The sequence below is a fragment of the Falco naumanni genome, chromosome 8 (assembly GCF_017639655.2).
Source record: "Falco naumanni isolate bFalNau1 chromosome 8, bFalNau1.pat, whole genome shotgun sequence".
NCBI classification, from domain to species: domain Eukaryota; kingdom Metazoa; phylum Chordata; class Aves; order Falconiformes; family Falconidae; genus Falco; species Falco naumanni.
The window spans coordinates 10267158-10279698 of NC_054061.1; the positions used below are offsets into that span (position 1 = coordinate 10267158).

Below are 12541 nucleotides of genomic sequence, written 5' to 3' on the forward strand. Positions count from 1 at the left end.
TTTGTGTTGGTTGCTAAAGGAATTCCTACGCCCTTTAATGAGTGTTCAGGTTTAACCAGTGCTCAGAACGGGAAGAAGTCTGACTTGAGTCTTAGTAGGCTGGTTAGCCCGATGTCTGCCAAGGCCAGCAGGATAGAAAAGCTGATACGGGATCAAGTGCCTAAAGAATTAAACGGTAAGAATATAAACAATACTAGATAACAAGTTTTTAGGTAAAACAGCTCTTCAAACCTAATTTAGGTTTTTTTGCTAAGATAATAGATTTGGGTCATAGAAGCAAAGACATTGAAGTAATTTGTTTAGGGGGCTGTAGATCTTTTGATTTAATACTGAAAGCATTATCATAGTTAGAAATTCTCTGTTCAGCTCTGTACAGTATTTTCTGAACACATCGGAGGCAGGCTGAGAAACATGGAATCAAGCGGTCTCTGAAAGTAACTGCCAGGAGTCACTGCGACAGAATGTTTCTGTCGGCGCTCCAACAGGGAGCCAGAAACGGGTGTTCAGCACCTCTAGCTGCAATTTGGCAGAAGGTGTTAGAAGGGCTAGTAGCATATTTCATAGTTGACAGACATAGTGGTGTTTGTGTGAATAGGGAATTCTATATATTGAATAGAATATAGGGCATTTTTATATATGTCCTAATATTCACTATGTATACATAGTGAATAGAGACAATAGGGCATTTATACAGAAGAGCTTGGGGTTGTTCGTTGAACAAATGCTGTAACAGAGCAATGTGAAAGCCAAGGGGAGTGCAGGTCATTCCTATGAACATCATCATTCAGGGTGAGGGAGTCCTGAATATCACCTTTCTGTCCATTTTTTTGTGCTAAGACAGGGTGCTCTAAGTAGCACCCTGGCAGGTTGTCCCATGCTTGAAAGTCTCCAATAAAGGAAAATCCAGCCTTTAGCCTGTTCCCCCGCTTTCCATTTAAGAAATTTCTCCTAACAGCCTGACTTGGAAAAATAAAAAAGGATTGCTATCTCTTTGCTGTCCATTTTTTTACATACCAGGAGACTGTCTCCTTAGTCCTTTTTTGGCTTAAGTAGACACAGTCTCTTCTTGCAGCTCTTACTTTCTAAAACTACTGTTCTGGGTCTGCTCTGGACTGTGTGCCGCTTGCCTACACCTTTTTAAAACTGTGGTAACAAAAGTATTTGAACAGTATTGCAGCCTTGAATAACACCAACAAGAGAATAATTAAATTTTGTGTTTCACTGAAAATTTTGCGTGAAATGAGCTTTCATTTGTTTTTCAAAAATAACTTCTATATTTATGTGACTTTCATAACTTGCCCTATCATCCTTGAGTCCTTATCTTGATCTTTTTCACATATCTGTTTTATTTCTTCCTCCTGCTGACCTGCTTTGCACTGGTCTTTATTTAATTGCACCTTCTTGGTGCAGGAGCATCTGTCCAGTTTAAACTCTGAGCCTGTCTAACCATATTTTTGCAGTCCCTCACAGCTTTGTTTTTGTCTACCCATTTCTGTAAGAGTATTTGCTGTTCTGCTTCCAGAAATTTACATTAAAATACAGACTAATACAGACTTCTGAATGATGTCATTGGAAGTGCCTCCTCAGTTTGCCAGAAGAACATTAATAGCTGTTTTTGAGAATTATTTTCTGTCAGCTGTAGCCATTTTACTCTTCTTACATCTAGGCTGTTATTTTCATAGCCCCCTCCTTTGAGTATCATGCAGAACACGAAAGGTTCAGCACTTTTTACTTCAAATGTTTCCTCTGCCATCATGGGCATTGCTGTTGAGTAATTGAAATTTCCTGCTTGTTTGCATGTTACTAATTGTGTGATCTTACTTCCGAGAGCTCCGGGCTGTCTCTGGAGAGGCTGCTTATTCATTAGGCCTTTTATCCTGTCAAAGACCATTAGAGTGGTTTGATAGGATTTATCCTTCCTGCAACATACTGGCAGGTTTTGACTTACTTTATTTTCCATCTGTACAAATGACCTCTATAATATAGTCCCAGAGTCTTTCCAGTGGCCAAAGTGAGTGTTGAGCGTGGCTCTCTGTGTTGCTTGTGGTGCGGGGGGAGCAACAACAGCCTGTGCCTGCAGCACTGAACGGGGAAGGAGGAAAACCACATGTAGTGGTAAACATCCCCACTCTGAAAAGGATGCTGAAAAATTGGAAAAGACACAGAAAGGCTGCGTACATATTTTGAGACTGGAACAGGAGCCTTGGACTGGCTTCAGAGGAGGGGAAAAACATGTTATGTGTTACCTTCAACCCCAGGGGAAAAGCAGTGTGATATAGGAGAGTGGAAAGTTGCACAGCTGCATCAAGAAATGCCCACAGTTGCTCAATGCTGTGCTGCAGTCGTGCTCTCTTCCAGCCTCCCTGGAAAAGAGCTAGTAGCCAAAGCCACAGACGTGTGAGCTTGGTTCAGTGAGGCTGGGAAGGACACTGGCCCGGTGGGTGTCCCCGGCTGCCCTCCATCACCACTTGTGCTCTGAGTGCAGGCTGGCCTGTGCGAGGGCTGCTCTGCAGGGAGCTGCCCTTCACAGCAAGGCAGGGAGTTGGGGGGGCCATGGGGTACTGGGGGAGCGTGGAGGCAGGAGGCATATTTGGAAAGGCAGCCGTGCTGGTCCTATGGTGAGAGGTCAGGAACTCAGTATCGTGTACCCTGGGTGCAAGTGTACATGTGTACAAGAACTGTTCCTTGTGTACATGAACTGCTGGGAAGTGTTTGGTAAGAGACAGCAGCAGCCTTGACTGGGAGAGCAGGGGGCTGAACCAGTGAGGTCATCTACAAGTGAAAAAAGCAGCAATCTCTGAAGTCTATTTTTCCCCTCCATGTTGGTGTTGATACTGATGGGGAACAGATTCGGTGTGGAGCTCCTCAGGGAGCAGCTTGGCTTTGCTTTAAGCAGTGGTTTTATCATGACCATACACAGAGGGTGAGGTAGGTACCTTTGTGTACAGAGACAATAGAAACTTACTCCCTTGTGATCACTGCCCTCTCACTTCTTCTTTCTGATAAACAGGAAGGGAGGTTATTGGCCCAGGATTAACAAAGACTTAGAAGAACCTGACTGAAATCTTCTGAAAAAGTCTGCTGTGTGCATTATACAGAGATAACACTGTTGTTGTCTGTGTAAATCGGAGCCACAGAGGTGTGCAAGCTGGGGATGTCTGCTCCTCTCTAGGTGCCCATACCAGTTAGCGTTGTGCTGGAGCCAGATGGGCTTTTGGTCTGACCTGGCATGGCTTGCGTTTGTCGTGATTATCATTGCCCTTGTTGTTTCTGAGGATGCAGGTTCCTATTAACTGCCCGCCAAGCCTGAGTGCTATGGCAGAAACTGAGGAGAACATGTAGAATTGTGTGGGAGTATTACAGAGGTGTTCCTGCTCTCCCTGGAGCTCCTTTGCAGCAGGCCTTTTCTCTTCCCCTTGTACCACTCCTAAGGTATGTCTTTTCTCCTGTGTCTGTGCTGCAGGAAAATGGGAGTGCCCATGGCATCAGTGTGATATATGTGGTAAGGAAGCAGCTTCCTTCTGTGAGATGTGCCCCAGGTCCTTCTGCAAGCAGCACCGGGAAGGCATGCTCTTCATCTCCAAGCTGGATGGACGTCTGTGCTGCACAGAGCACGATCCCTGTGGGCCTAACCCTCTAGAGCCAGGAGAAATTCGTGAGTATGTGCCTCCCATAGGAGCCCTGGCTAACGGTGAGGACACACAGCCACCGGAGCAGCCACCTGCAGACACAGACCTGAGCATTCAGCCTCTGGACAGCGTACCTCAGTCTGCGGCACTCAGCCTGCAGTCACCAGAAAAGCCCCCAGCTACCCTAGCACTGAGGCTGCCACCATCGGACAAGCCCCCCACCACCCTAGCCCTGAGGTTGCAGCCGTCAAACAAGCCCCCCACTACCCTGGCCCTCAGGCTGCCTTCACCAGACAAACCACCGGCCACCCTGGCGCTGAGACTGCCACCGTCAAATAAACCCCCCACCACCTTGTCACTGAGGCTGAAGCCATCCAACAAACCCCCCACCACCCTCTCACTCCGGCTGCAGCCTTCGGACAAACCTCCCACCACCCTGTCGCTCCGCTTGCAGCCATCGGACAGGCCCCAAGCTGCCCTGTCCCTAAGGCTGCAGTCAGAGAAGCAACCCATCATTGTAGCGCTGAGGCCTCAGCAGCCCGACAAACCTCCCACCAACGCGGTGCTCTGGCCACTGGACGAGTCCTCCAGTGATGCCTCACAGCCTCACTTGCCAAGCAAATCGCCGGGAACTCCGCTGTCATCAGACGAGTCGCTTGTTACTGCTGGTGCCTTGCAGCTCCAGCTGTCGGACGAGCCTCCTGCTGCCCCCGGGGTTTTGGGGTTATCAGACAAGTCTCTCATTGACACCAGGACCCAGCAGCCTGAGCTGCTGGATGAGTTCCCAATGAAATGCCTGCATCCTCAACTGTCGGACAGACTTCTCGCCACGGCGGGGACCCTGCAGTCCCAGCTGGTGGATGAGCCTCCTGGGGCCGATCAGCTTCAGCCACTGGACAAAGCCTCTACCCAGAGTCTGCAGCCTCAGCCTGTGGAAAAGGCTCCCAGCTCCGTGGTGCCGCAGGTCCCAGCACCAGAGATGACTCCTGGTCCTGGGGTGCTGTGGCCTCTGCCCATGGAAAAAGTCCCCAGCTCCCCGGTCTCCCGGATCCTGCCCACGGAGAAGGTTCCTGGATTGGCTGTGCCACGGCCCCTGCCTCCAGAGAAGGCTTCTTTCTCCGGGGCGGTGCGGGTCCCAGCCACAGAGAAGGCTCCCAGCTCTGGGGCACCCCGTCCCCTGCCTCTGGAGAAGGCTCCTGCCTCGGGTATGCCGCGGATCGTGCCCACAGAGAAGGCTCCCAGCTTAGGGGTGCCGTGGCCCCTGCCTCTGGAGAAAGCCCCTGGCTCCCGGTCACCACACGTCTTGCCCATGGAGAAGGCTCTTGGGTCGGGGGCCCTGCGGATCCCGCTCACGCAGAAGGCGCTCACCCCTGGGGTTCTGCGGCCCGTGCCTCCGGAGAAGGCTGCCGACGCTGGGACCCTGCGGGTCCTGCCTCCGGAGAAGGCTCTCGGCTCTGGGGTGGCTTGGCCTCAGCTCTTGGAGAGGCCTCTCACTCTTACAGCCCCGTGGCCTCAGCCGTCAGACAAGCTGGCTGCTGCCGTGGCTCCTCGGCCTCAAGCCTTGGACAAGCCTCTGGCTGCATCGGCTCCAAGGCTGTTGCTGTCGGAGAAGGCGCTGCGGCCCGTCGATCAGAACGCTCAGCTGAAGGAGAGGGGAGCCCCGGCTATGGACCTGAGTCCCCAGCAGAAAGAGAGGACCATGTTAGCTGGTGAGCAAATCTCTTGGTCTGCTGGGAAGGTGGTGACGCATGTCGGACAGGTACATTGGCCTTCGGAGAAACTACAGACGCATGAGCAAACCCACTGGCCCACTGCAAAAGCCCTGACACCTGCAGAGCAGCCTCCCCGGACAGCAGAGAAACTACCAGAGCCGACCCTTCAACCCAGCTGGGAAGTGGCCTCGGTCCCCACAGAGCAAACCCCTTGGACATCAGAGAGATTGCGTGCATTTGAGCAGACCCCTCGGCCAGGCAGAGAGGCACCGGTGCCCCCGGAGCAGATGCAGTGGCTTATCACGAACGTTCAGACAATTGAACAGATTTCTTGGCTGAGTGGAAAAGTACAGACTCCTCGGGGGCAGGACCCTTTGCCTGAACAAAACACAGCGCTAGCCCGTAACCAGGATTCTGTCTGTCATGAGTTGGCCGACTCAGAGCCAAAGTGAGGTTGGTGAATATGGGAGGCAGGTTTCAGTCTTTTAATGTTTAGGGAGGGGGAATCTTTGTTTGTTTTTTTTTTTTTTTATTCACTTCCCTGAGCCCAGCCCCTAACCCATGCACATCCCATCCATATTCTCTCGTGACATGAGCAAGGACATTCTCTTAAGTCTGAGTGTGGCCCAGCTGAAGGGAGAGAGCATCAATGACCTGTTCTTCTTCCTTTTACAAATGGTAAAGCTGAAATAAAGAGTCCACTCTGGGTAAAAAACTGCAATTCCATTGAAATGGTCACATTACTGATCCAGCGTGTTCGAGCTCCAGGTCTGATCCGTAGGCAGGTTCCCAGGTACAAGCTAGGGGCCTTGCTTTTTTACTGTATTTAGAGGAAGCAGGTGAGTCAGGCTGCCCTGGGACTGGAGGTGTTTCAGGGACCAGGCAGTGAGCAGTCAGGTATACACCCTTGCCAGACTCTGTAGAAGCAGGGAAGGGGTTTATCTGTCGTCTGCCCAGGTCTCTGTCCCTGCAGGGTGTTGCTTTGTGAGGTTTGTCCGTACATTCGCTGGGACGTGCTGCATGCGTGGTTCACTGAAGGACAGGTATCGTCTCCAGCTGAGCTGGGAGAGGAGCCCGCTGTACTCGCTCCGTGCAGTTTTCTCCAGCAATACACAAGATCCGTTCAGGCTCCTTTGTACGAAGCTGCGAGTGGCCAGGCCTGAGAAACAGGGGATCTGAAGGAGGTCAGGGAAAAGACAGATCTTGGAAGAAGCCATCTGGCAGTTTTTTCATTCTTGTGTCTTAATCTTTTAACACAGGACACACGGAGTGTTTCCTGCACTTGAAAACAGTGTGACCTATAAATCAGCAATAGCAGAGTAGGGCAGAGTGGGTTTCCCCAAGGTGCTGAGCGCTGCCCTGGCAGGAGGGTGGTGCTCCCTTCCAAATTTCCATCCAGTCTCTTCTTGACTTCTGTCGTCACCGTGAGCCAGCAGACTGAGCAGTCTTTTCTCCCCTTGCCTCAGACATGTTCAGGACGTGTTTGCGTCATACCTGGTCTTCCCAGCAGCAGGACGCTGCCGAGCTGCAAGTGAAGCCTGTACCGTTCGCTAGACAGCAGAGAGGCAAGGGTGCCGTAGCTGTATCGGGACCCATCTCAACACCTTCCCCTTGGGTAGCTTCTGGCTTAACTTTTCTACAACCAAAGGAGACTTGAATTAACTGGACTGTGTTGGTGTGCGTGTGTGTGTGTGCGCATGTGTGTCCTTCCAACTGAATAGTAGTTCTCACACTGGAACACTGTGGGCTCCAGCAGCTGGCTGGCTTTCTTTTTTCTTCTTCTCCCTTTTCCAGTTAAGGAGATGTTTAGTACTTGATGGTCATCAGGCTGGTGTCCAGACTAGGCCTTCTGCAAGCTCTTTACTCAAGCATCGAGGCAGAAGTTCGCTTAGCCTTGGTACTCGTGGGACAAGCGGTGGAGTCCCAGGGACCTACAGAGTGGCATCTTGGGACCACCGGCACCCTGGCAGGCAGGAGGAGGATGGGCCCCTGGGCAGCACTGCTCAGGCTGGATGGGGTCGACATCCTGCCAAGGAAGCACTGCTGACCAGCACGCTCTCCCGCTCTCACAACACATTACCTCTGTGGTTTGCCTGAGCTCTGCCGATCCGGGTGCCGCAGTCTTGGCTCTCCACGCCTGCCGCCAGACCATTGCCAGCTCCAGTGTATCCTTCTCCTTACAGGCAGATCTGAAGGTCCCTCCCTGGAAAGGGAGCATTCAGTTCCAGGCTGACCCTCTCCCTCTAGCTTGGGAGCAGGTCCTTGTTCCCACCTGGCTTGCAAGTGCCTGCTGCTCCCAGAGCAGGCGGTCATTGATCTTTGCGGATTTCTATGAAGGGAGGCAGACACTTGTACCGAGACAAATCCCAACCCATTCTTCTTTCCTGATGTACGCACCCCAAGGCAACATCCTGCTGTAAAGGCCGGGTGTGCTGGGCACGAGAGGACATTACCAGTGCTATGGTGCATCTCTTCTCTAGTCCGAATCATTTCAGATCCTTTGTAGAATAGCTAGCAACTTCGAAAAGCTTTATGGCTTATGGAAACTTACTGTTTAATGTTGTTTTTTTTTTTTCCGGGAAGACTGGCAGGTCAGTTCCTGCTTGCTGCTGAAACTGGGGAAATGCAAGCAGCTTGTGTTTCTGCGTGACTCCTGCACAAAGGGAATCAGGACAACTCCTCAGAGCCATTGAGAGAGAAGATAATCTAAGGGCATTCATTAACTTTTTTAAACAAATTAAAAAAAATAATGGTAATGACGTTCAGTATATTAAGTATTTATCGTGTGTGAGAAGGAAAATAAATCTTGAATTTGCATTTATAGGCCTTCCCATGAGCTGGACTTAGTCATGTAGATTGTGTAAGTAGGGTTACCTCCGTGCCAGCCACCCAGCCAGCTACAGCTGTAACCAGAAAGGTGTCTGCACTGCTCTGTCCACCTCCGCTTCGCATTGTCACGTGTTAACTAGTTACTTGTTTCATGAAAAATAAACTGTGAATATTTTTGGTGCAGGCTTTTTTAAATCTGTATAATGGAGAAGTTCTCAATGAATTCTCGTAAGTGCAGGTTTGAAAAAATCACTTCTATAAATCGTGTGCTCATGTAGTAGGGTGAGGTTCACGGCAGCAGCAGCCTTTCATGCAGCAGGCTCTTAGCCAAAAGCTTTTTTTTTTGAACAGTGAACGTGGATTGAACTGTTGCATGGCATTTCAAACCCATAGCCTTATTCCTTGCATCTGATCATACCCCACCTCTCTTCTTGTCTCCCTTCATGCCTTTTCCATAAGGATCCAGGTTTCTGGCTTGCTACCTTTCCAGCTACTGTCGGAAAGTTGACTTTAGCATAGCTGGGAGGCTGCTCAGTAAAATTGGCATTTGGAAATGTCAAGGAATCCAGCAAGCTGCTCTTCCCTTCTTGCCCTTTTTGGGCCCCTGAGCGATACTGTCAGATCAGGAGGGCTTGTCGAGTGTATTGGGGGGCTTGCAGAGAGGGTAGTGGTGCTGTTAGGGATGGCTGGCTGTGCTGGGTCACCTCAACAAGACAGGCGAGGCCTGACCAGGCGTGGAGATGGGTCACGGCAGCCCTGCCCTGCCCAGCCTGCCTTCATTGGCAGGGAGCATGAGCTGAGGAACAGCTCTGGGCAATAAAACCCTGCAAAGGATTTGTGGGCTTCTTCAGCACTTGAGGTGACTCTTGCTGTTGGTGGCAGCTGGTAGCACTGCCTTGGAGAGGATGGAAGGGAGGTGTCTGTACCAGAGTAGTTGGGTTAATTTTCTGCAGTTCATTGTTGCCTTCAGAGTTCAGCCGGGGGTAGAGGAAAGCAGCAGATAGCACGTGGCCCTGGCAGACCGCTCCTGCAGGAGAGAGACTGCTGCAGCTCTGGTCCAGCCTCCCCAAGCCCTTGTACTGGGCCTGGCCAGCTTTGCTGCAGCTCCGTGGCCGAGGCCACAGTGCGGTGGAGGGATCTGGTCACCTGGCAGCTGCCAGCCTTGGGTAATTGCACCCAAGGTGGGTAAGAGGTGACTGTTGTGTTGTGTTGATTCCCTCGTGTGGAGAGTTGCTGAAGCAGAATCAAGGGTGTAATTATTTCTGCTCAGAGCTGTGTCCCTTTCTTTGCTGTCCGTGGGAGGCTCACGGAAACTTTCCAAGCTCACAAGCCCGTTCCCACTTGTAGGAATGGCTCTTCCTTCCTAGTTCTGAAGGGTGATGGAGGGTTTGCTCCCATGCAGATGCTTTGCTGGTCAACATCCTTGCTGTCAGGACAGCCTGGCTCCCCCTGCTCAGAGCAGTGGGCTGGGGTCACCTGCTGTGGCCTCTGTCCCATGGCAGGACCCGCTTTAGTGGTGGATTTCGACAGTGGACAGGAGAGCCACAGTCGGTCTTTAGTGATGAAGGAGCTCTGGTGAGGTGATGGCATGGTCAGGGACTCCCGTGGGCATGGGCTGCCTGCCCAGGCAGGTGAGGAGGGTTGCAGAGGGGCCAGTGCAGGGCCTGTGAGGGTGTGTGGGCAGGAGGAGAGTGGGCACAGGCCAGTGTCCTGCATGGCTCGTTCCGTCTGCTCCAGCTTGCTGGGCTGGCACCCGATGTCGGCCAGGGCTTTGGTAAATCTAGCAGAAAAGTGACCGCTGTAAGGAATAATCCCCTATTGCACATGTTCTGATACTAACTAGCTCATGGTAGCTTGCTTTATTGCTCTTCTCAAGTTAAATCTTGGTGCAGACTTCCTCTTTAACAAAAAAACCCACAAGAACCAGATTCACTTCAATGCACAAAGTATCCAGGTGGTACTGTGGGAGCATGCTTTGTAATTCAGGGTGAAACCCCCTCCAGACAGGCTTTGCTTTGAAGGTGTGGCTGTTAAAATTCAGGAGATAGGAGGGCTGGTTGAACCAAAGGATGGTAACTGATTAAGCTGAGGCAGTATGGATTGGGAGGGTGCTAGAAGAGCTTCAGCTCAAGTTTGGCAGAACAAAAGGAAGAAAAAGCAGCCCTAACGCTGATGCATCTGGGCAGTGGTTTTACCTGAGCACGCTGTGGGTGTGCGCTGCTCCTACCTGGATGCCACAGCCAACGTTGTGACAGGGCAGGGGGAGTTTGAGAAACCTCAGACCTTCAACACCTTCCGTTTATTTTTTATTTCAGCCTTAACTTCTGATTTTGCTTGATGTTTGGAATAACCATAATTGTAACCTGCTTGTAATGTGCTTTGCCCTAAATTACTGATGAGGCTTTTCGCCTTTGCCAGCCAGTGAGTGTTAAAGCGAAGTGGCAAACTGTGCAGCTACTCTGAAAGTACAGAGGGGGCCAGCAAGGGCTCACGCTGTGTTTGGTCGCCCGGGCTTTGTCTGCTCTAATTACTCCCCTGTGATAGTGATCACGCCAGTGGCAGCATTTACAGCCTCTCCCAGCAGCGCGGCTGGGCTGATGGGTGCTCCGGGCTCCCAGGGCCTGGGAGATGGGATGCTGGAGCTTGGGGACTGCTCCGCCGCTTGCCTGGCTTCAGCAGGAATCTCACCTGCAGGGTGGCAGTGCCCTCGCCTAGCAGGAGGTGGGAAAAGGCAAGGTTTCTGCTCCAGGTCCTCCGAAAGCGATCTAAGCAAAGTCCAGTGCAGGGGGACAGCGTGCGTGAGCTTGGGCTGGAGAAGTGGCAGTGATGGACAGTCCCTACAGCACTGAATCTACCTCCTAGGGAAATCTGAGAAATGGGTGTTGCTATGTCCTATTTCAAGGTAAAGTTTTAATCGGTTTGCCCTTGGCGAAGCACTTGGGCTATTGTGGTGCTATTGTAAACCGTTTGGCAGCTTAGCACAGTAGGGCTGAACTCACGGCTCCTAGCCCATGGGCTGGAGGTTTCTTTGCAGGCTGAATCCCATCCCCTGATAGCTGGGGCTGGGCTTTGGCACGTCTGATGGAAACAGGATGAGGCGTGACTCGGTTCCTTCAATTTATGATGGTTCTTGAGACTCAAACCAGTGTGCCAGTGGGGCCCCGTGGGTGTAGGGAGCAGTGGAGCCACGTGAAGCAAGGCAGGCGTCCGCTAACTGCATGTTCTTTGTGTCCGTTTGGTACTGAGCTGGTTTCAGTTTTTGTTTTTTTTTCTGATGTTTCCGAGTTGTTGACTTCAAGGAACTGGGTTTTGTGTATTTTTTTAGACACTGGGAACTTGTTAAAAGGAAAAGCAGCAGCACCGGGAGGCTCAAGGTGGCGTGTGGCTGGAGCTGAGGGCGGCCCCAGCCGACATAGGTGGGAGGAGGGCAGATGTGTCGGCAGCAGCTGGCGCAGGGAGCGGCTCCTTCTGCGACGGGCAGGAGAAGCCTTTCAGCAGCAGCGCTCCCAGCCCTGCTTAACCGCAGTGCCGAGTTCACTGCCCCGCCAGCCTGCTCACCTCCCAGACACCAAATCTGTCGGATACCACGCGCCTGGCTTTGAATGTCCCCGGCCACCCTCCAGTGCCATGTGCTTTTGGCTGGGGTCCTGGCTGCCGGCTAGGCTGGGGGTCCCGGGGAGGGTGGCCCTAGCTGCCTGCTCCCCCTTGCTCACTGCTTGGGGATGGGGAGGAGGGATGTGGGGGACCACCCCTGGCAGCAGCGTAAGTTGTGCTGAAGCCACGAGCTTTGCTCGGAGGGCAGGCAGCCTTGGTGTGAGCAGCCCCATGCTGCGTTCCTCCTCCACCGAGGCCCGCTGCCCGCAGGGTGCTGGAGGGAAATGCAGCGGGAGGCAGGTGCCCAGCGGAGGCAGGGACAGCCGGAGGTTGGTGCGGGTGGGCGCTGGGCCGGTGGCCGGGGTGAGCACTGCGTGGGGGATGCATGGGTGCTTGGTCCTGGCTGGGACTCATCTGTCAGTTCTAAGCAGGGATGCCAGAGCGGGTGAGAGAAACCTACATATTTCCAGCATGTATATTATTTTTAGAAGAGGGAGAGGGGAGAGTCTTGGACCATTGATTACTTTCATTTTGCTCCCCTTAGACTGTTGGCTGTGTATGTGAAACTTATAATGAAAAGAGGGTTGCCCTGCCCAGGTGCTCCCAGAACATGTACTGTAATTCTTTGTATATAGAAGAAAAATTACTGTAAAGTAAAGTTTAACTTTACTCTCGATGTCCTCTTGTGGTTTGTCTTGCCGAGCAGGGGGGTTGGGGGGGGAGCCCGGCTGCGTCCAGACACCCAGGGCAGGGATGGGAGAGCCCCGACAGCCTCAT

The 12541-nt window shown here is 52.1% G+C and overlaps 2 protein-coding genes across 2 annotated transcripts in view; both read left to right on the top strand.

The window, feature by feature from the left end:
• NSD1 (nuclear receptor binding SET domain protein 1) overlaps window positions 1–12440 on the top strand; it is a 66312-nt gene extending 53872 nt beyond the window's left edge. The window contains 1 exon segment of the mRNA XM_040603449.1: window positions 3464–12440. Within this exon segment, the coding sequence (XP_040459383.1) occupies window positions 3464–5793 (2330 nt within the window). The 3' untranslated portion in view covers window positions 5794–12440.
• LOC121092430 lies at window positions 11291–12440 on the top strand. The gene has a single exon (XM_040603453.1). The coding sequence runs from the start codon at window positions 11291–11293 to the stop codon at window positions 12326–12328; it is 1038 nt and encodes a 345-aa protein (XP_040459387.1). The 3' UTR covers window positions 12329–12440.
• Window positions 12441–12541: the final 101 nt, after the last annotated feature.

Excerpts from the sequence above, each read along its gene's own strand:
- LOC121092430 (XM_040603453.1), top strand. The coding sequence starts at position 11,291 with ATGATGGTTCTTGAGACTCAAACCAGTGTGCCAGTGGGGCCCCGTGGG.